This window comes from Onychostoma macrolepis, chromosome 02 (genome assembly GCF_012432095.1).
Source record: "Onychostoma macrolepis isolate SWU-2019 chromosome 02, ASM1243209v1, whole genome shotgun sequence".
Lineage (NCBI taxonomy): Eukaryota > Metazoa > Chordata > Actinopteri > Cypriniformes > Cyprinidae > Onychostoma > Onychostoma macrolepis.
Window position 1 is genome coordinate 16795453 of NC_081156.1, and position 24531 is coordinate 16819983.

General features: G+C 35.8%; 2 protein-coding genes across 2 annotated transcripts in view; one reads left to right on the plus strand and one right to left on the minus strand.

Annotated features, from left to right (window-relative positions):
- Positions 1-972: 972 nt before the first annotated feature.
- On the minus strand, positions 973-5022 carry slc35g2a (solute carrier family 35 member G2a). Its single transcript, XM_058755940.1, has 2 exons — positions 4765-5022; positions 973-3412 (listed from the first exon to the last, which is right to left on the minus strand). The coding sequence occupies exon 2, from the start codon at positions 3380-3382 to the stop codon at positions 2135-2137; it is 1248 nt and encodes a 415-aa protein (XP_058611923.1). The 5' UTR covers positions 3383-3412; positions 4765-5022; the 3' UTR covers positions 973-2134.
- Positions 5023-18914: 13892 nt separating this feature from the next.
- The window catches only part of stag1a (STAG1 cohesin complex component a), a 55048-nt gene continuing 49431 nt past the window's right edge, over positions 18915-24531 (plus strand). The window contains exon 1 of the mRNA XM_058745444.1: positions 18915-19628. The gene's annotated coding sequence lies outside the window, so the exon portion shown is untranslated. The remainder of the gene's footprint in view (positions 19629-24531) is intronic.

Genomic DNA, 24531 nt, shown 5'->3' on the forward strand with positions numbered 1-24531 from the left:
AGATCAGTTTTTTTAATGCCTTGACAACTAGCAGAAGACACTAATCGGTGTTGCACAGATGGGGTAAATCGCGTTACAATCTGCCCTGCCGTGACATTAGCGATGAAATTCACACTATTTACTTTAATACATTTTAATGAGAAACGCAAGAAACAGGTGAATAAAGACTGACAATCATTGGTTAATGTTCAGAAATGATTATTTCAAGACATGTAAAGCATTTTGGCTCGTTTATGTGGGCCGTCCCAGGCATGGTTGCAATATGTTCATTGTCGAACTCAAAAATCAGATTACTTTTAATTATTAAAAAAACGCCATTATTTTATTTAAAATAAATAATTATTTTACTTTATTGACAAAATATTTTAGTTTGTCTTTTATATATTGTTTTCATAAGATCAGTTAACATTTTAGGGTGTCATATGGTCATGTTACAACGTGCCCTCAGCTGTTACAATGTACCCCACCTATGGGGCATGTTGTCACCTTTCACTTCCAATTTTTGAGGGTAAATAAAGAAAAACGTATACACTGTATTTATGAAACAATGCGACATATTTGTACTAGACAAGTGTGAAATTACTGTGGATAAAAAAAATTATACTCTGAACACGAAGTGGATTTACACAATTTGAGAAAGTCAAAAAGAGTTACTTTGTGCCCGCTCTATATATATATTTATGCATACAATGAATTTATATATATATATATATATATAAATTCATTGTATGCTTTTTATCATTTTTTAAATCACTGTTAAATTAACATTATTAAAATATAAATTCACCTGCTTCATTCGTTTTAATGTAATTTTTTGGTTCATTCCTACCACCTTGTGGAGATTGTGCAATATTCCTATAAAACATTCAAAACAAGGACAAACTATTGTGCTTGAAGAATTTGATTCTTTTTATAGCTTAAAATGAAGTGTTCTCATAAAAAAATGCACAGTGAAATAAATGCATGCTTTTTATTAAAGAGAAAACAAATCTTTGAAAATATTTCAGTTTGAAACAGTACACTATTTGATGTTAATTTTTTAAAGACACAACAGGGACATTTTTAGATTTGAGTTAAGATACTTCATTCCTGTTTCTGGAAAAAAAAAAAAAAAAAAATGTTGCAAGTGACATTATTATTATATGAACAATCCCATGTTTGCATGGATCATGCAATGGCTTTTTTTTTTTATTCCCATAAAATGAATGTTATAAACACAATGCCTCTGCAATGCTATATACTTTGTCAAATAATTTGGACCTGCTGAACAGACTATGCAATCTTTTGTCTTTAACCTCAAATATGAGAATACCTTGCCAAAACATATTATTACAGTACAAAACTTAAAACTTTTTCATTTCTGGAGTGAATACGTACATGACTCGAACATGACTCCCTCAATATTTCTCAATATACTGGAAATCACAACATCATATGCCAACAGAAAAGCTCTGGCAGACAGCAGTCTGAATCACTGTTGCCAAAACTGATTTGATTCACTCAGGCTACTCCGGCTGCGCCAAAAATTGTTGCTCTGACTGCTTCTCAGGGCCATATAGTCACTAAATACCAACAGAGGGCACTCTTGACCATGTCAATTTGGAAAATAGTGTATATTTATGAAGATATCCCATGTTGTCATTGCAGCTCCTCTGCACAGACATTTATTTGGATGTACTACCTAATGAAACATGATATGACACAGCTACACATGGATAATTACTTCATAATGTGCAATAAGAATCAGTAACCTCTTTGAGCTTCACATAATACAACATTCAAAGACAACTTCACAATGGCACTTCATCAATGAATAAACTTTACATAAACTTTACATAGATCTTTTTCTCAAACATTCACAATAACCTCTGTGCACTCTTAAAAATAAAGGTTCTAATGGGATTTTTTCAGAGATGCCACAGATTAACCAATTTTGGTTTTTTTTTTCTTGCTGTGAAGAACATTTTAAAAATCTAAAGAACCTTTTGTGCAATTAAAAGGTTCCCTGGATGATAAAAGTTCTTCATGGAACCACAGATGCCAATGACCCTTTGTTTTTAAGAGTGTGGGTACCATTAATTCAAGGTCTGAAAAGTCAAACTCAACAAACATATTTCTAAAACAATAACTTTGATCACTTTATTGGCGAGTCAAGGATCTCTTCATACTCCTGTCTTTTGCTCTTGCCCACCCAGTAAAGCTTTACAGCCGTAAGCACGATAACACTGATGATGATGATGAGACCCCCGATGATGTCATACACCGAGGGCACCATGTGGAGCACAATCAGCTGCAGAAGCATAGCCACAACAATCTCCATATGCTGAACCGTGCTGACCAATGCGGGATGGAACTTGTTGAGGGCGTAATAGACCCCCAGGAACGCCACAGTGGAGCAGACACAGATGCCGATTAGATACCCCCACGTCTCTCCGTCCAGTGGAATGATGGGCTCCTGCAGGATGAACATAGTGGACACTCCCCACAACGTTCCGGTCCAGCCAAAGGTGAAGAGCGCAGTCCACATGCTCACCCTCTCTTTGATGGCGCGGTATATGATCATGGACAGGGCGGCCATTAAACCTGCCATCACCGTCATGGTGTAGCCAAAGGCCTCCTTCCAGAAATCCAGAGATCGGTGCTCACCTACGATGTTGGGAATCATGACCAAGCAGAGGCCGAAGACGCTACTGACAACCGTCACCACGTCTGTCATGCCCAGTCGCTCGTCGATGAGTAAAAACGCCAGTATGGCGCTGAAGACCGTCGTGGTGGCTCTCCACATGATGGTGCCATTGCTGGGCGGGACGATGGCGAAGGAGGTATACGCACACGTGATTGAGATGACATTGCACACGCCATAAAAGAAAAGACGCAATCTGTAGCCTTGAGGCCCGAAGGGAGGCTCCTGGTAATAAAGCACCACGGCGATGGACAACACCTGGATGACGGAGCGGATAAAGAGAAGCTCCAGCGACGGCACCCTAGAGCGGTCAGCAGCCAGGCGTGTGATGAGAGCCACGCAGCCGTGGGCCAGAGCCGCACCGAACAGAGCGGCCCATGTCATGCGTGAGGCGAACACAGAGGCCTCCCCAAAGCTCTGCAGCTGACCTCCGACCCCTTTCTCCTTTTGGTCCCCAGCCGGTTTGGACCGACTGTCAAGCGCACTGAAAAAAGTCCTGCCTGATTTGCTGTCAGTGAGGTGCTTCCTGTCTGAGGTCTCTTCGACAAATGAGCCAAAGTCTTCAAAAGATGGAGCGTCATCATAGCCCTCGTCTCCAGGCTGGGGAAAGTGAGTGGCGTATTTGACTGTCACTGTGTTCGGGTGGATTTTAACTCTCTTCTTGGAGCCAAGAAGATGCTTTGATGGTGAATCCTCCATTTTCTTACAATACCAGCTGTCGAGTAGCTCCTGAATGTTAAGAGAAAAAATTGTTCACAAATGAAATACTTAAAAATTAAAACAAGATGTACAGCTCAATACATCAAGCAATGCTTTTAAATTGACTGAAATCTCACAGAGAATGACTTCTCAAGCAAAGCTATGACATATAAGCGTCCTGGTGTTCTGGAAGTATTTTTGGAACTGGATCGATGACTATTACTCACACTGACTTTACCACAGCATTAAACCTAAGGCAAACTCTTTCTTTACAAAACCTGAGATTAGTTCATATTATATGCTTTTTAATTTTACATGCAGGTAAGAACTGTAATATGGTGAAATATTATTACAATTTAAAATAACTGTCTGTAATCATTTCTATTTCAAAATGTAGTTTATTACTGTGATGCCAACGCTGAATTGAAACAAGTCTTTGCTGAATAAAACTATTAATGTCTTTGAAAAAAAATAATAATTACCTCAAATTTACCTCAAATTTTTAAATGGGAGTGTCTATGTCAATAAGTGCAACCTATAGTGAGACTAGTTTTCACAAGGGTTTTATATAAATACATTTTAAAATCAAATTTATAAGCACCTATAAGCAGGTAAGTCAGTAAGTTCACAAATGTGTTTTTCTCTATGTAGTTTTCCATAGTAATAATCATATTTAATTATGATATTTTTTGTTAATTCTATATCCTTCAAGGATGAGGCTATTTTTCATACATTTCTGCCTGAGGCAAGTTGTTTCTTGTGTTTTAACTTTATTCAATTTATTAACAACAGCATCCTTTGGTCAAAACAATATTTTTGCATGTTACCTTTTGCAGCTTCATAAATTGTTTTGTGTTTCAAAATGGTTTTAGACTACTTTTTACATTTTCTTTCTTCTCCCGAGAAAAAACAAAGCCTTTTATTGTCAGTTAATCAAGATATTTATCTACAAGAACTGACTCTCAGAAATAAACCTACACCTGAGAGTAAAAAAGTGTGACAACTAGCCCCGCTGGCTCCTACAAGCTATTTTGAGAACATGGTCAATAATGACGCCTGCTTCGATGATGTCACATGACGCAGAAAGCAGAGGAAGAAGTTGTCATATATGAGTGACATTTAGCAGAGATGAACCGATTTCACTGATACCGATTTTATGAATGAAGCAGGAGGCACGCTGTGTCTAGTAGCCTACTACAGCACTGAATGTACTCACGCGCCTCCTGTTACCAATTCATGCCTAACATACATGATCATTTAGCATTGAAAGGCTACCTGATATATATGAAACAATATGGCCATTTATTAGAAGGTAAGTCGGATATCTCTATCATCTATCAAGACCACCTGCGCAATGACCAAGAAAAACAAAGAAATCTCACCTGTCCTCTCAGATGCCCCTCGCCACTGAAGATCCGCGAATTAATCTATTAAATCCAGCGATCATTGTGAGGCAATATGTTTAGTCTTCCCATGTCCTTTCTTTCTGTATGGAAACGCTTATAGATTTTCTCTAAATAAATAGGCTAATAGCAGGGCGCCTCCGCCTCCAGTCGGCTCGCAGCAGGTCTCTCAGAGGCTTCTCTCGCAGGATGCTGAAGGGACGTTGTTTCTGGATGGTGAGATCTCAGTCGAGCTGCATGCATGGACTGTGATGAGGAGCATTTGCTCTAAGAGTGCGTCATCATTCAGGAGGAGCGTGTCATTGACGCAGTAAAACTTCACCTAACAACATTTGAATCCGCTCTAATATCATACATGAACAGAAATGAATAAATTGAGATATTTTATTAAAGTTCCATGTGTAGGCTAATTTCAGAGCGAGGTGAGTAAAGGCTCGAGACAGGCTCGCCCAAATCGTTCATTTATCAATAAGTATGAAAACTATATGGCTTTATGCATTTTTGATAAGATTTACCATAGATGTATTAAAATATGTTAAACAGGCCGTGAGCCAATTATATTAGTGGCTTTTGCTAAAAAAAAAAAAAAACACATGCAACAAGCATTAATTCTGTTATTTTTAGAAGAGTCCTTACAAGTAAATTATTAATTACAAAACAATATATATGGCTACAGTTTTATGCTGTTTATCAAAAATAATTAACTTGTGTAAAACACAATATTTGTGACCCTGGACCACAAAGCCAGTCATAAGGGTCAATTTTTTTGAAAATTGAATAAATAAGCTTTCCATTGATGTATGGTTTGTTAGGATAGGACAATATGTTTAGATACAACTATTCGAAAATCTGGAATCTATCTGAGGATACATAATATTGAGATAAACGCCTTTAAAGTTGTTCTTAGCAATGCATATTACTAATCAAAAGTTAAGTTTTGATATATTTATGGTAAGAAAATTTACAAAATATCTTTACTTTTTGGCATAAAGAAAAATCAATAGTTTTGACCCACACAATGTATTTTTTCTATTGCTACAAATATACCCGTGCTCACATTTCTATATAGGCTACATAAATTTGTAGAGCAAATAATTCTGTAGTATGCATGATGGGTAGCCTCAGTCACCATTCACTTTGATCATATGGAAAAGAGATGCATTGAAAATTGATTGCGACTGACAGTTCATAACATTCTCATTCTCAATAACATTTTGTTTTTTCACTGAAAAAAGAATGTCATACATACAGTTTGAAACAACGTGAAAGTGCACTTGTTCTGTCTAGAAAATGAGAAGCACACTTGCCTTTTCAAACAGTTAAAAGATGCTTTAAATGTGATCAGGAGCAAAGAACTGCATCATTCATATTTCATGATATGATATGATCCCTGTGACTTCTGTTACTATAATGAGGGGAGATCTCAGCATGTTTTGACCTCTCATAAGCTGACTGATTATCTGACACAGCTGTGTAACCCAATATTTTAAAATAAAAAGGTTTAGTATATTTTTTCTTCAAGAATCTCTTGTCTTGCTGGTTGGATTTTTGCTTGTCTTTTTAATGAAGGTTTAAAAAATCTTGTCTATCATGTCTTGAGTGAGTTTGTTTTGCTCCTCCATTGGTAACTAGATAGCCTTTAATATTTATTATAACCAAGGGTGTATGAAAATAGCAAGGCCCTGTTTCCATAGTAACTACACCAGAGAGTTCACTACCAACCCAGAGGACCAGCCATTTATCTTAAAGTGTTTATTTTTCATGTTTTAAATAGGCTGCCCGTGAAGCTCCCTGAATAAACAACACATGGGCAATTTTCTACATGCTATCAACACTACACTCATCGAGACACTAATACCAACCCTCCTTCTGCTGTCACACCGGGTTAATGAGGTTTTCTTGAGTCACACAGGAAGCTACATCACACACGCACTACTCATTAGTGTTTGGTTCCATTGTTTTCACAGATATTGGGGGTGAACCAGGACAATTCTGCCTTAGTGTCGACTTTCACCTCTAATGAATTAAAAATGCATAAAGAACACTGATTTTATGTGAGATACCTGAATGCTCTGTCTGTCAGCGACCGTTTTGCTGTCGTTGTGACAGATCATTGAGTGTATAAACCTCAAACACCTCTGAGCTCTTTTCCGCTCTGTGCTGGTGTGGAGAATGATGGATGAAACTCATTCCGCAGACACAAAGAACAACGTGTCAATGCTATTTTCCCTGCAGCACAGTTTAGTGCCCTTTGATGACACAGTATTAAATGATAAAACTCATACATATTATTTAGCTTTCCTTTCTTTAAGCTTAATGTTTTACTCTGTTAATTAAAAAAACAAGCAAAACCAATATTTTCATTTTTGATGGCACACAAACAAATTAAGTTTTAATTTAGGTTTCATGAGTTCAACAGGTTTTCTATAGTTATTCAACTTTTAAAGCATATTGGAACCTGCCTAGGTGCCTCCTGGGATATGTGTATCCCTGTTTGGGAATTACTGTAATTATTATTATTTTTTCTTTTACGGTATAATAGGCAGTCTGTGCCCGGTACTTATTTTGGGTGATTATATATGATGGAAATGAATGTACAGGTGCATCTCAATAAATTAGAATGTCGTGGAAAAGTTCATTTATTTCAGTAATTCAAATCAAATTGTGAAACTCGTGTATTAAATAAATTCAATGCACACAGACTGAAGTAGTTTAAGTCTTTGGTTCTTTTAATTGTGATGATTTTGGCTCACATTTAACAAAAACCCACCAATTCACTATCTCAACAAATTAGAATATGGTGACATGCCAATCAGCTAATCGACTCAAAACACCTGCAAAGGTTTCCTGAGCCTTCAAAATAGTCTCTCAGTTTGGTTCACTAGGCTACACAATCATGGGGAAGACTGCTGATCTGACAGTTGTCCAGAAGACAATCATTGACACCCTACACAAGGAGGGTAAGCCACAAACATTCATTGCCAAAGAAGCTGGCTGTTCACAGAGTGCTGTATCCAAGCATGTTAACAGAAAGTTGAGTGGAAGGAAAAAGTGTTGAAGAAAAAGATGCACAACCAACCGGGAGAACTGCAGCCTTATGAGGATTGTCAAGCGAAATCGATTCAAGAATTTGAGTGAACTTCACAAGGAATGGACTGAGGCTGGGGTCAAGGCATCAAGAGCCACCACACACAGACGTGTCAAGGAATTTGGCTACAGTTGTCGTATTCCTCTTGCTGGTGTTGGTCCATTGTGTTTTTTGAAAACCAAACTCACTGCACCCGTTTACCAAGAAATTTTGGAACACTTCATGCTTCCTTCTGCTGACCAGCTTTTTAAAGATGCTGATTTCATTTTCCAGCAGGATTTGGCACCTGCCCACACTGCCAAAAGCACTAAAAGTTGGTTAAATGACCATGGTGTTGGTGTGCTTGACTGGCCAGCAAACTCACCAGACCTTGTCAAGAGGAAAATGAGAAACAAGAGACCAAAAAATGCAGATGAGCTGAAGGCCACTGTCAAAGAAACCTGGGCTTCCATACCACCTCAGCAGTGCCACAAACTGATCACCTCCATGCCACGCCGAATTGAGGCAGTAATTAAAGCAAAAGGAGCCCCTACCAAGTATTGAGTACATATACAGTAAACGAACATACTTTGCAGAAGGCCAACAATTCACTAAAAATGTTTTTTTTATTGGTCTTATGAAGTATTCTAATTTGTTGAGATTGTGAATTGGTGAGTTTTTGTTAAATGTGAGCCAAAATCATAACAATTAAAAGAACCGAAGACTTAAACTACTTCAGTCTGTGTGCATTGAATTGATTTAATACACGAGTTTCACAATTTGAGTTGAATTACTGAAATAAATGAACTTTTCCACAACATTCTAATTTATTGAGATGCACCTGTATATGATGAAAATGAATGATTCAATGATCAAATTGTTATTCATTTACAGATTCTGGCAAAGGCTTAGTTCTCACTTTATTTCCTTTCATTCTCTGCAGATTTTTAGTTTTGACATTAGTGTAAAAACATAAATCCTTGACGTATCCCTGGAATTGTGGGGATATGAGGACAAGGACATAATAACAATGTCTCAAAGTGACAACAGCTCTGCGAGGCAGAAGCAGAGTCAGAGATTGGACAAGGCAGTATGAAAAAGATTATATAAAAATAAATTATATATTACTCTAAAAAATGCTGAGTTAAAAACAAACCAATATGGGTAATTTTGGCAACCCAGCACTGGGTCAAAATGGACAAACTCCCAACATGCTGGGCTTTTGTTTGTTTAAACAGCATAATGTCAATGTCAAAGAAAGGCAAAATAATCAAAAGGTGAAGTATTGATAAGCAAAAACACTTAGAAATACATAAAAATATCAATATTAAAAATAAATAAATCATAGAATTTTTAAGTTTAATGTAACAAAATTTCAAACATAAAATATTGTTTGTGTGAGAGGCCTCAATAAATTTTCCACCAGCCATTAATCTATAACATTAGACTTCAGAGACAGATTTGGTCTGCCCTACAGTATGTGACATGTAATGAAGTGTCATTCCTTCAAAAGTCCAGACTGAGCCTTGCACAGAACATTCTTTGTGTAAAAACTATTTAACAAACTGGAATCCAGGGTTTTTGCACAACAGGGTTAAACCTGGTTAAACCAGATCCTGAAGAACCAGTAGCTTCACCATCCCTCACTGTTTGTTTGCACTGGGCAAACAGGCACTCTGTAACCGATAGCCCCACTCTCATCTCATGAGCTGCTCATAATGAATAGACTGCATCTTCTCCCTGTTATTTTGAAAGCATTAAATACATTAACTCACTCCACTCAAGTAGGCACAAAGAAAATACTGATAGAGTAAAACAGGAAAGTGATGCAGCAGAATCAATAAACTCTCATTTGACTAAACAGAATAGATATTTTTTCCTTGATTCACCTCTATTCAGTCAACATTTCTTTATGCTCAATAACATATATCAAGGTAAATAAACTAAATTGAATATCAAACTATACAATCGATCAGTAACAATTTTATCAAACAAACAGATTTATAAAATGATTTAACAGAGTTTAGATAAAAATACAAATAGATCCTTGTTATTCCCGGGACATATTCAGAAAATATTTCATAACATACAGCTCGGCATGCTAACATGCAAAGAGGATGAAGTTTTTTTCACTGTGCACAAAGACAGCAGGTGTCATTATAATTCCAGGAACTGCAGGCAGGATACAGCTGACTTGTTGAATGAGCACACTGAAACACAGTTGGCACTCTTGTGAAATGCACTGTAAAAAATAAGTGTAATTTTAACTGTAAAATTTTGCAAAAACGCTACGGAATTAAAAAAAAAAAAGGTTTAACAGTAAGTTCCCGTACTATATACAGGGAAAAACTGTAAAAGATCTAACCAGACATTTCATGTAATTTTACAGTAAAATGCTGTTAATTGTACAGTTTTTAGAAGTAAAAAATAACAAATCAATGTATAATTTACAGTTTTTTAATAGTTTTTGTTATCAGTTATGTACATTTGGGCTTAATATTACATCTTCTGTTGTTTAATGAAAGTTTATTGAATTATTTAAGCATCATGTGTGTTACCATGATGGTGTTTTGTGTTTGCATGAATGACTCTGTGCACCTTCTATATATATATATATATATATATATATATATATATATATATATATATATAGCAAATTACAGTTTTATACTGTAAATTTTACAGTTTGTTCTGTAAATGTGTTCACATTTTTTCTGAATTTTTTACAAAATTATTCTGGCAACCACAGCCGCCAAAATGTTTTTGTAAAAACTGCAGAATTTTTTTTTACTTTGTGTGTAATTGTAAGCATTTGTCGTGTTATATCGTTTCAGTAATATATTCTTGAACATATTAATGATACATAAGGATATTCATCATACAGATACTGAAATATTACATACACCAGCTCCTGTCTACTGTGGTACATGAATACAGCTGTTCTGTAGTGTGTCAGCAGGGCACTTAAATACTTAGACTGTTTTTACAAGTCTACTCTGAAAAGAAACTGCCACATACTGTATCCTTATCTAACCTCAGATTTAGTTATCTTGTCAGGCGCAGACTTTTTCCCAATGCTACAAGAGCCAAGAAATACAGAACAAGACAATGAACTGCAGAATGCAAAACAATAATAGCTTTGTTCAGGACATTGCATCATGTTGTAATTGATATATAAGCAAACATAAAAACTGATAAGGCATTTCCTGTTAAGAGGAACAAACGCTGATTATTTGAGGATCTAAAATGCTTCACTTCTCGGACCTGAGAACATCAGAGTGATAGACTGATGTATCCTGTTTAATGGGTTGTATTTTGTATACCTTGTTGTTGATCAAAATATTTTAAATATCAATCAATCAGAAAAAAAAAAAATTATTATTACATTAAGGGCCTATATATACTCAACCCATAGTAAATCTATTGGAGCAATAGCTTGCTGAACTTACCTAAATAAGAACACATTGCAACCCACTGAACAAGCTGCATGTGTAACCCTCACAGCCTTAATAATCTAACTAAGGTTAACTGCTAGGTGGGTGACAAAAGTTTGCATGTGATTTTACTGTAGGCTACAGTTAGACGCATGTGAATTACCCTGACGCTCTCGAGGCGGCAGCTGGCCTGCTGTCTGAGACTGCTTGGCATTTGTAAAACAGACAAAGATGAAGTAAACATTACAGTCTGGTAATTAAAATTGTGTTATTTTAATCATTTAAAATATTAATAAGTTGAATATAACTTTAACAAATTGTATCAAAATTATGACAGTATGAATTCAATTTTTAAACGGTTGAGGTCAAGGGGTCAGTCTGGCCAAAATCACCATTTTAGGGGAATACAGATATTTGATTTGTTTAAAATGAACTACTTTTCATGCTACAAACTATTGTACAATGTGTAATAAACACGGGTGGGGGTGGGGGTTGTATCAGAAAACCAGGACATCTTTTTTTCAGCATATATTCCACATAAACAGGATACTGTACAGTTACACTTTATTTTAAATTGTCCTTATTACAGTGCAATTATACATTTAAGTACTGAGTAATATTAATTATACACGTATGTACTATATGGTTAGGATTAAGGTTTGGCTTAGGGTTACTTGCATGTAATTATGCATAATTTATTGTTATTATAATAGTAAGTCCATGTAACGATTTACAAGGACCCCTTAAATTTAAGTGTTACCCTTTATATTAAGTGTCCTTAACTACTATGTGTCACGTTTCTCAGGGAGTCAAGGGAGCCAGGAACACGGAATGAGGAGACACGGAGAATTCACAAAACTAGAGTCTTTAATATCCAACAGGGTTACATGGAGCACAGGCAGGGAAGACATTCAAGGAGACATTTGTGACCCTGGACCACAAAACCAGTCTTAAGTCACTGGGGTATAATTGAAGCAATAGCCAAAAATACATCAAAATTATTGATTTTTCTTTTATGCCAAAAATCATTAGGATATTAAGGAAAGATTATGTTCCATGAATATATTTTGTAAATTTCTTACCGTAAATATATCAAATATGCATTGCTAAGAACTTCATTTGGACAACTTTAAAGGTGATTTTTTGCACCCTCAGATTCCAGATTTTCAAATAGTTGTATCTCGGCCAAATATTATTATCTCGGTCCTATCCTAACAAACCATACATCAATGGAAAGCTTATTTATTCAGCTTTCAGAAGATGTATAAATCTCAATTTCAAAAAATTGACACTTAACACTGGTTTTGTGGTCGAGGGTCATATTTAAGGACCGACAAACACAAACTGAAAGGACTGGGGCTTATAAAGACAGGACAATCAGGGAAGAACGAGACACACCTGGAATCAAATTAACAATCAACTTGAGGGAGAAATTGGGTCTCAGGGAACACATTGGGAGTAAAACACACACAAAACACTCCACAATCCTGACACTATGTACTTACATTTAAATCTTATACTTATGTTTGAAAATACTGTCCTGTAATTACATCTGTAATTTCTGTAGTTACATTACATCGTTGTGTAATTAAGCTGTTGTTATAATTACACTGTCCCTAACCTTAACCATATCCAACAAAAGTGTTTTGCAATTCAACATCAACTCAATAGGTACAATGTACTAACAGTTCATTTTTATTATTAACTGCACAGTATTTAAAGACACCTAATATAAAGCGGGACCTGAAGGGTTAATAATTTTAATAATTATTCTAGCTGATGAATGATAAAAGCCAATCAGAAAGAGTGTTTAAAGCGGCAGATGCTTATAATAAACATAATGTTATCATGTGCTTGTGTGGATGCCAGCGGTGTCTCTCTGGGTTTTTGGCCGCCTGCACAGTACATTTTATTGGTCCCCCTTTGTCGAATTTCTGGGGACCCTCAAGAGGAAACATTGTATCCCCTTCTCAGAGTCTCTGAGGACCCTATTTTCACCTGCCTCTTGAGAAAATACGTGTCAAGTTCCAAGCAATTAATGGGAAGTACTCCTTGACAACATGCTTATAAAAGACTAAAGGATGAGGGATGGAGCTTGTGGGCTTGGTTTGGCCAGTCAGTGACAGATCATGACTATGAGTGTTCTCAACCTCATCCATTTTTTATTGGTGCAACAGAACACAGACACCAATGGAGGGGGAGAAAAAGAGCTGCTGTGAGAGCTCACAGCAAGGTTACTGTGCTGTAAAAATAGAGCTAAGCTGCTGGACTTGATTGCTGTTAGCTGTCCTTGCTTCAAAGACATTTGCTGGACATTGTGTGATTAAGGCTAAGGGAGTGACACTGTGTTGACAACGTCATGCTGTGTTGTTTTTGCATGTACCAGCTTTTTCTCATAGTGATGATGGCCCTGCAAAATTTCACCGTAATCACAGATGTGAATTTATGGACAGCTAACGCAATAAATCTTTTGTGATAAACACTTATATGAGGCAGTTGCCTGCATTATATATGAAAATTGTGCATGTGAATGTTCTATAGACATATTATGACAATATAGCAAAGCACAATATATTTTTATCCATATAGCTGTGAAAGGTAAAAATCATGGTGGTAATAATGAAAACACACCCTTCAGAGGCCTGAACTATAGCTGTTCAGAGACAAAGCTTTAAAGATTTATCAGAGTAAACGTTGTAGATGTCTAAAACCCTATCAGTCACTGCAGTTAACTGCTTTCTGATCATTCTGTCTCAGTAAAAATGTCCTGATCTGCCCGCTTGAGACAGCAGAAACCATCCATGATTAACCATTAAAAAGCAGTAAAACTGATTGAGTAATCAGGCAGTTACTCACGACAATAGCCTGTGCTTTGGTGTACAGAAAAGCATGCATGAAATCCAATTGGTGATTAAAATTTCCATGATAACTGGAAATAAAAAACAGTAAAAAAAAAAAAATGTATGTAGAATTTATATGTAAACATTTGAAGTCTAAGAAAGTTCTCTTTCAATATTAAATAGGCATGTGCTACATTTGAGTATATATATGGACAGTATGACTCACTTGTGACAGTCTGTGGTCATATAAGATAAGAATATGATTTGAATAGCTCATTACTGACCCGTGAGTCAGGTAAAATTGTTATATTCCTTTCCACCTACTGTTTCTCCCTCCCACCGATTGTGTCCCAGAGGAACAGAAGCAGGGGATAAGCCATCTTCAAGTACTTTTGGCCAGGGTAATTACATCCCTTATGTCAAGTTGCTATGGAGACAAAGAGGAGAGCAGCAGTCAGTGCAAACATTTACTGTGGCTGCAGGAAATAGCTTTGTTTGAACTTACTGCGACATGTGATTGTAACTGAGAAACAGTTAATTGGTTGTGAAATATGGAGATTTAAAACGGTATGATGACTTGACATGATAAGATCATTTACATACAGCAGTAAAATGTTCGTTAAGCTGCAAATCTTGACATACAATGAGAGAAAATTAAAACACTTTGAACAGTAATGGCACTAATTTACATGGCCTGCAAAGTTATAAATATAGTATTTACAAGTTCTGACCACATGAATAACCAAATGAGGCTGTATTTACAAGCTGTTGTATTTGCCAAGTTGTTAGTCGGAAGGGACGTGTCAATGTGAAATAAAGTGTTGTGTTGTGAGTTTTAATAAATGATTTTCCAAAATTATACTTTTATGTGATTTATTTCAATAATATTAAGGTGCTGTGCACAAAATACTTACTGCTTATAGACAAGACAACAAATGTAAAGTTAAGCCCTTACTTTTCACAATTAGCTTTTTAAAATACAATATGCATGAATATAAATGAAAATGAAAAAATAAAATAAATATAACATATAAAATACAATAAAAATAATAGGAAACTTTTATGACTTCTAGTACTACTATTATAATTGAACATTGTGATTTAAGAATGTTGTCACTGTTGGCTGATGATTCCCAATGGAAACCACTTGCCATCGTCTAATTTATTTCTTCAAGACTGTCCATAGCTTTTAAATCAAAGTGCCATAGTGGTGAATGTGAGCCCACATCAAATATATATATATTTTTTACTCTCCCATTTGCTCAGGTAGCAAAAGAAAAACTCCACAATACTGTTTTTATGCCTTGAAGTTAAAACAATGTCAAATTTACCCTCAATGCAATTTTAACTCTTTGACCATTAAAACGAGTCATCACAGTCTGTGGAAAGGGTCCGTTTCAGTCACAAAAAGGTGTAGATTGGTGTAACTTAAATCTGAAATCTTGAATCTTGCTCAGTCTAATTCTTAAGACAGTCTAAACACAGTGGATATGGTTATGCAACTGCAATAAACATAGAGTCTCTTATTCCTATCTGTCTCTCAAAGCAGAAAGGTATATGTACATATTTATTTCCTTCGAGCATGTGACTGTCTGCAGCGTCAGTGCTCAGTGGAAAGATGTGATATTGAAGTATTGATTGCTGTTTGAACTTTACACAGACATCGACGACAGCAGAGCCCAGTGAATGAGTCACCTCTAAATATCATCTTTCAAGGCAGCTTGACATCAAAATAGGAATTTTGACTTTTAGTCCATGACTTGCTGATTAGCCAAATCCATTCAAAATATGGAGTATAAGACCTTTAGATTTTATATGATGGTCTTTCAGACGTGTGTGTTTAGTGACAGAAGCCATGTGTGCCACCAGGCCTGTTCACATCAGTGACTCACTCCTTCCACCCGTTTCCATTTCCATCATTATTCTCTTGGGAGAAGAACAAGGCCTAGTAAATTCTCTTTTGTCCTGCTCATGAATCTAGAGTCGCCTAATTGGGTTAGAGTGTCTCGAATCCATCAGCAAACTGACAAAAGCCACCGTTGGGGAAGATTCTAGTGTACAGAAACAACACTGGATCTAATCTGATGATAAAACCAGTTGGGGGAGGGAACAGGAAATACAAATGCAAAGAATATGCATGTATAGATGGATAACAAGTGCTCTCTTTGATCTGCCGTGTTTGTGAGGAGAATAATAAGCTGGCCTGGTCTCGCAAATGATGTGTTCTGCAGCTCATATCATATCCAATATTGTTTTGTCTCTTATCATCTGCAGTGTAAATAGTGTGAAACAGCAAATTGACAAACAGAGTGGGTTGGTTGTTCGCAGCTTTAGCCCAGTGTCGGGTATCACTGCATTGTGAGGTCTGCATTGTGGGATTTATCTCTTAGATTAGGATCTGTCCCCACAGAGTTTGTGACTCTGCTGCAGCCTTTAACAGCTCCTGAGAGAAACTGCTACGTTCACAGGCAGCCAGGCGAGGTGAAACATTGCCTTTTAATGCCAGAGCAGGGGAGAGGCAGGGAGATGGGGCATGAAGGAGACAGAAACCGTATGCTCCTTAAGCAGCATGTTAGCACCTTCCCAGGAGAGCTCTCGTTCAGAGAAATCATTAAACCAGCTAGAACTGATGTACATCATGATGCACACATTCACTTTCTGCTTCTTTGTCCATGTCACAGTGCATGGAGGAGGTAGGCTATCTCTCTGTCAGGATGCACAATACCTGATGGGTTATCAGTCATTATTAGATTTTTTTTATGTATATTATTTGATCTTAGATATGCTCATTTCTATATTTTTACATTTAAATTTCATTTAAAATACCTCCATCATCTAATGTTCACCTAAAGTTCAAAAACAATTATTTAACACATTCTAAATGCCATCTTTTGCAAGTCTTAAAGAATTCCTATCCATTTTCATACTGCACCTTATAATGTTGTGATACCTAAATTTACTGGTAGCATTTAAAATTATTGTTTTTAGTTTGTTATAGTATTATACTAAAATAAAATGAATAAATTAAAAATAAAACATATTTATGTTAATTAGACAAAATAATATATAATTTTAATATTGGGCATTTATTGATTTTCTATCTGTTTCTCTGTCTGTCTGTCTCTGTCTGTCACTGAAGTATCAAAATTTGAGCTAGATGCTTTGGTCCCACTTTATATTAGGTGGCCTTAACTACTATGTACTTACATTTAAATTAATCATTTGATACAATGCACTTATTGCGTACATACATGTTTTTACATTGTACTTATATTTTTAAAAATACCTATATGTACTTACATCTGTAATTAATTTCTGTAATTACATTTATAATTACACTGTTGACCCATCCCTTACAGCTTAACCCACCCTTAAACCTACCCATACCACCAAACCTGTCCCTAACCTCACCCGTATCCCACCTCAATAGCAGGAAAAGTGTTTTGCAATACAATATGAAAACAATAAGTAGTTTGTACTTATTTTTTGATGTAAGTACATAGTAGTTAAGGCCACCTAATATAAAGTGTAACCGATGCTTTTATGACAAGTACAATCTATTTGAAAATTATTCCAATAAACCACATTAAATATGTTTAAAATTTAAAACTTGTATTGTGTTTATTGCATTATCAATCAATATATGAAATAGTGCTGTCAAGTAAAATCTGCGATAAAATCCAAAATAAAAGTTTGTGTTTACATAATATATGTGTGGGTACTGTGTATGTTTATACGTATATATAAATACACATACACACACACACACACACACACATATATATATATATATATATATATATTTAAGAAATGTTTTTGTGTTGTATATCTTGTATTATCGTATTGTATTTTGTATTTTACTTTTATGCCAAAAATCATAATGCATATTAATATATAGATCATGTTCCATTAAGATATTTTGTAAATTTCCTACAGTAAATGTATCAAAATGTAATTTTTGATTAGTAATGTGCATTGCTAAGAAATTCATTTAGATAGCTTTAAAGGCGATTTTCTCAAAATATAGATTTTTTTTGCATCCTCAGATTCCAGATTTTCAAATAATTGGATCAAAATTGATAAATATCAATTCTGAAAAATTGACCCTTATGACTGGTTTTGTGGTCCAGGGTCCATATATATATATATATATATATATATATATATATATACACTATATATGTGTATGTGTGTGTGTGTGTGTGTTATATATAAATATGAAAATATATTACATATATTTCTTGAATATATACATGTAGGCTATGTGTTTGCATACACAAACGTTTATTTTGGATGCAATTAATCGTGATTAATCAATCTGACAGCACTATGAAAGTACATTAAAAATGCGACAAGAGGTTTGGATGCTTGTCAGAAAAAGGTACAGTTTTCATTGCTTCGCACGCATTATATGCTATATTTGATGTCTTAATTTTGTGTAGGCAAACAGCAACAGATGAAGCAAATTACATTTAATATATATTTTTATATGCTTTTTATATGTTTGGCACAGCATCTGTGGTTGGTCTGATGGGTTGTTTTCATTGTGATTCAGACCTTTCCCTTAATTTTGAATGACTCATCAGTCCTATAACAAAAGGAGAGGCCAGTGTGGACCAGACAACAGCTCAAGGCCCTCTCAGTGTGAAGACCACCCACATACATTTCGCTCCAATCCCCTGGTGCAATTACACAAAGGTCACTACAGATTAATCAATTACTAAAGACTGAGAGCTTTAATACATTGTTTTCACATGAAAAGAAGTGTGCATAAGGACAAATAAAAGCCAGTCGGTAAGATTCAATTAATACAAATAGAAAAAGGGAGAAATAAAAAGAAAGTAAAACACGATCATACCTGATAAAATCAATGGAGCTTTCGATATGCTATGCTATTGAAACTAATATTATTTTCAGAGTTACAAGGAATAAAAAATATTATAATACATAGTAGAATAATTACATTAAGTCTATAGCCTATATTTAACCAACATTCAGATAAAATTCATAGAAAGTATTGTGTTTACAGGTGTTTAAAGAGCTCCTGAATCATCAATCACACAATGAATAAAATATATCAATAAATCGTATAATGCTGACCAATTATGTTTTATCGTTCTACAGTTTAAACGATTACAAGCCCGAATAACTCGTCTTTCTAAAGAAGAAATACATCAGCACCAAATGTGTGTTATTTTAGCGCCTAAACCGCAGACATGCTTGTCTGGTTGTGAGGGTCTCTCCCCTCCTCCCCCCGCCGCCGCCCGCTGTGCTTCGGCTGTTCTCGGCTGTGTCCGCCAGAGGGCGCTCGGGCTCCGATGTCAACACGCGCCATTCGATTGTGGAAAATGCCACCAGATGGCGGTTTAGGATTGCTGCTCTTCTGAAAGGCGCGGTTCCTTCTCCCGGTCCAATTTTCAATTAATAAATCCATATTTAGCAAAATTTTAATCGAGTTCCGAATAGCGGGAACGCCGAACTTTGCGACCATGAGCATCCCAGGTGAGTTGTATGCGTTTTTGTGCTGTTAGTGGTGTGAGAAGGGTAGCGGGTCTGGAGATTAAAGATGGAGGACAGCGGGGCTGGTGGGGGATGGGCGGCTTCTCCTCTGCTCTCACACTGACTGCATCTCCTCAGGCCAGATCCACACTCCCGCAGCCGGGCTTTAGCGGCTCGTCCGCGGCTCCGCGAACACATACGGCTCGGTCATAAAGAAAGGGCTCATTTTCTTAAGGCTGAAGTGTAATTGAGCTCATATATGTCTGCAGACCTGCATCGGTTTGTCGCAGATATTGAGCTGCACTCATTATATAATGATCAGTTTATGGCAAACACTGATTGCTGCGGGCTTGAGTAGATGCTGGTTTGGTTCTCAAGTTTTTTTTTTTTCTTTACTTTTTTTTCTTTACTTTTTTTTCTTTACTTTTTATGACATAATGAAGGTCCCGTTATTTAATCTGTCAAAGCCAATAAATTATTTCGTACATGTCAACAACAGGCTTAAAATGTAATCTGATGTGCTTTAGTCATGATAACATGATTAATCCCAGTGTAAGAGATGTTGAGGAGAGAAGAAGCAGCCAGACAGGTGTAATACTGTTGCTATAATAGAGGAATATATGAGAGACTTCACTGGGTAAATGTGTGTGTGTGTGTGTGTGTGTGTGTGTGTGTGTGTGTGTGTGAGAGAGTGAGGGGGGAGGGGTTGAGTTTTCACCTTTGTTTTCATCTGTACTTTCTCAGACTGAAGGAAGATCACACTAGTATTGAAACTTCACAGTCAGCCCACACTTGACTTGTGTTATTACTGTTATTTCTCTGTTTGACTCAGACAGGTTTTTCAGCAAGTCAACTTGGTATTCTTAATGATTTTAAAGGCTCTTCAGTAAATGAGTTGTGGCTGAAATGCAATGTCTGGAGTTATTCTCTGTCAAATTCAGGTTAATCTCAGAAACACAAGGGCACTCCCAAATCTCCTGTTCAACATGTGTCCTCTGTTTTATTATTCATAGCAATTTCAAGATTTTTGTTTCTAAATGAAACTTTGCCCTTTGTAGTGTAATGCAATATTTAAAAATCGTTTTCGTTAACTGAAATAAAGCTAAAATAAAATAAAATATAAACATTGGAATAGTAGTAATGATAAAAGCACAAAATTACTAAAATTAAATTGAAAACTGAAAATATAAAAATAAAATCTAAAATATTTGTAAGATACTATATTTTAGACTTATTTAAATCTATCAAATTAATGAACAATTGTGGAAATTAATAAAATCTTAAAAGCCAGCTGAAAAGTCGTAGAAGTTAATAGGCCTAGTTTTAAAAATGAACAGAAAAACCATGGAAATTAATAAAAGGATAAAAACCCATGGAAAATTATTTTTTTTAGTAATGTTCAGCTTGTTTTAATTTTTTGCTTTGTGATTGCAATACAGTGGTTAAAAACATTCTATAATTATGAACTACTGAAATTTCTTTTTTTGTCGGAAGGTGTGGGAAACCTAAGTGTTAATCTGAAAGTGCTGAGTTTGTTTGAGACCTGTAAATACAAATTTAATTAAAAATGCAACTTAGTGAGGCCATTTGACAATAATATAGCGTACTACTGTTGAAGTTTTGATTGGTTTTCATTTAAAAATAAATTAATAAATAACCTATTTCATCTTTTAATGGACATTTCTTCAACTACAGGAACTTTTAGAAAATAAACACTTTATCTATCTATCATCTATCTATCTATCTATCTATCTATCTATCTATCTATCTATCTATCTATCTATCTATCTATCTATCTATCTATCTATCTATCTATCTATCTATCTATCTATCTATCTATCTGTCTGTCTGTCTGTCTGTCTGTCTGTTTTATCTGTCTATCTATCTATATCCATCCATCCATCCATCCATCCATCCTTCTATCTGTTTGTCTATTTACAGTGATTTTTGAAACCTCATTGTCTGGTAATTGCTGTCTTGTGATCATCAAAAGCAACATCTTGTAGGCCTATTTGTATTCTTAGATTTGTAAACCAGACAGCCCTGGACAGATTCTTGTCGGTTACTTGTGAATTCATTCCGGTTGTTCTTGTTATATTGTCATACTGTTTTTTTTTCTTATAAAATAGCTCTTATAGCTGTGTAAAAGCATTGGCTTCTCTTCAGTCTTAAATGTCAAAGTTGTAATATTGCTGTAAAGTTTCAGAAAACAGTGTTGTACTTTGAGACGAGGAGCGGTCAGGAAAACCGCTAGCTGACTTTTTCTGTGAAGTGCAAATGATGTAACCATTTTTGTGCAGGGTTACCCAGCACATCCTGTGGTTAAAAGTGTGGGCATTAAAAAAAACCATCTGAAGGAAACTGACTCCAGTTCAGTGTGCGAAATGTATACCTGACCGAACAGAGACCGTAAGAACAAGTCAACCTATTTTACATCTTCTTTTCCTAATGGATTGAAAGAATATAATCCTGCTATGTGAAACTGAAAGATGTTGAGTACTTTGTTTCGTTCAGTCACTGGTCTCTGATCTAGAGGTGTTTAACTGTGGCTCACCAAGTCCTTTAGCAGCCAAAACCCATGTGTCCACATCTCCATCTGTTCACCATTATTCCTCACAACACAATCATAATGACATCTTCCTTCCTAAAAACCAGCGAGAAGGCATGTGTGTGCTTGTACCTGTGTTTTTTTAGGTTTGCAAGGAAGCCTGTTCTGAATGATCTGTTTGACGTCAGCAGGGTTTACTTTAGTGTCAGGCATAAAAAATAAATCAATTCATCTTTAAAAATAAAGGCCAGCTCTGTCTTTTAGTATATGTTATCTACAGATAGATCTAGATAAATCAAATAAATATGGCATTAGTCTGTGTATATAAATCATTTATAAACCATGCTTTGACTCTTGTAAGTGGATTTTCAATGTGTTGGCTGCTATGATCATCTTGAGATTGATTAAAAATAACATAGCAGGCTATATTAATAACGACGTATACCCTGTACTTTCGGAAGAAATATTATTAGGTTTATAGCTAGTAAATCATGCAAAAAATTCAAAACAAGTTTCAGCTTCTTTGTATCAGTAGTTGTGATTTCACAAGATCGCATTGTGCCTGTCTTTGCTGAAGGATTACTGTATGGGCTTTTTATCATGCAAAATGATAAGCACAAGATTTGCTTTACCTAAAATAGAGTTGATTTTGAATGGCTTTTGTGTTCATTCTCTTGGCATGGTGCAGCAGATTGTTTGCTGGCAGTTAATCAAAGTCTTTCTCAGACCTGAGGCCAAAGTCTGTGAATAATGAAAAGAGTGAACAAGTTGAAAGGTTCAGTCTGTTGCTATGAATGTCATATTAATGAACGAAAGAGGCTGTTTTGCTATGAAGTACTATCTACTTTGATTGACTTTTTTTGAATCAATTTGTTCTTCATGGGGCGGATTCAGAAATATATGGTCGATTGAGCTACAAAACAAGGTGTTTTAAACAGACAGCAAAACTTATGTTAAGTCAAATATCTGCACTCAACTTGACCTTCCATTATTGAAATTTATCAACATCAATTTTTGATACATGTTTTTGGACTGCCATATTTATACAAAATTGGTGCAAAAATTATTTTCCAAATTTAACTGAAAATGCCATTTGACAATAATATGCAACTGTTGATGTGTTTATCGATTTTTCAGTTTATAAACGTGAAATAAATTGCCTATTTCATTAACTATTGGCACTTTCAGAAAATAAACTCTCTTTAAACACAATTTTCACATTTTAAGTTGTTTATTTATTCTGTCTAATAACAATTCCCAACAGTGAACATACATGATGCATTAGTCACTTCTAGAGCACATTGGTAAATGATTACACAAACCGTAAAAACCTTTGCTGGGGAAAAGTTGTTGATTATGTTGGGGAAAAACTGATGGAAATGATAGTTTGTGTACAAATTGATATTAGTTTTGTTGAATATAGAAAAGCTTTATTTTTATTTTACTCTTTATTTAGGTTATTATAGTTAAATAATTGTTTTTATAATGGCTTTTGAGTGTATATCTTTATTTTATAGGGTATAGAACCACAGTAAAATATTGACATTAATAAAAAGTAAAAGTAAAGATACAGTTTCCATGATAGTTTAGTAAGACCATCATATAACGAAAAGGAAAATATTAGTTTTAATAATGTTGAACCACCGGGGCATAAAATTGGCCATAACTGAAGAAGCCCCCGCGTATTGCCAGCAACTGCTCCTCCCGTCAGCCGTGGCTCTGTAGCAGATTTGTGAGATTACCAATTATTTCACCTGACATCAGCACACAGGTCCGATACGTCTGACAGTACAGATATGTGATTATCCTCCTCGCCAATGATACCCTCAAAACAGACGTGAATGGGGCCTTTGTGTTCAGTGAAAGAACGTGATTGAAGCTTGTTAAAGTGCAGCAGCTCTGAGAGTAAGACGGCTCCATGCTGTGTCTCTCCTCCCTCTCCTGCAGTCTCCATTTTGTGAGCGCCTGCAGCAGGCGGCCATGACTGCTGCCGCAGTGACACCAACACAAAAGCACCCTGCCTGTCCCATTCAGCTGCATGTGGCCGGCGCAGACTCGCTGCTGTGCGGATGAAACTGCTTTTGTTGTTGTTTAGGTTGCTGTTTGTAAAGGATTTAATGGTCAAGAGTATTGTCTTCTGGTGAGAAACATTTCTAGCCTCTAGTGAAGCTCCCTGTGGATTTGTCTCATCAGTTATTACTGTAGTTTTTCACACATTCAGCAGCAGCTGCTGGTGTGTGTGTGTGTTAGAGAATGGGAAATGTCTTTCTCAGTCTTCTTCAGGACCTTCTCTTTTTCACAGTTAGTGTGTGTTTGGTGTCTCTGCTGAACAAACCCTCTAGAATAAAAGCAGGAAGT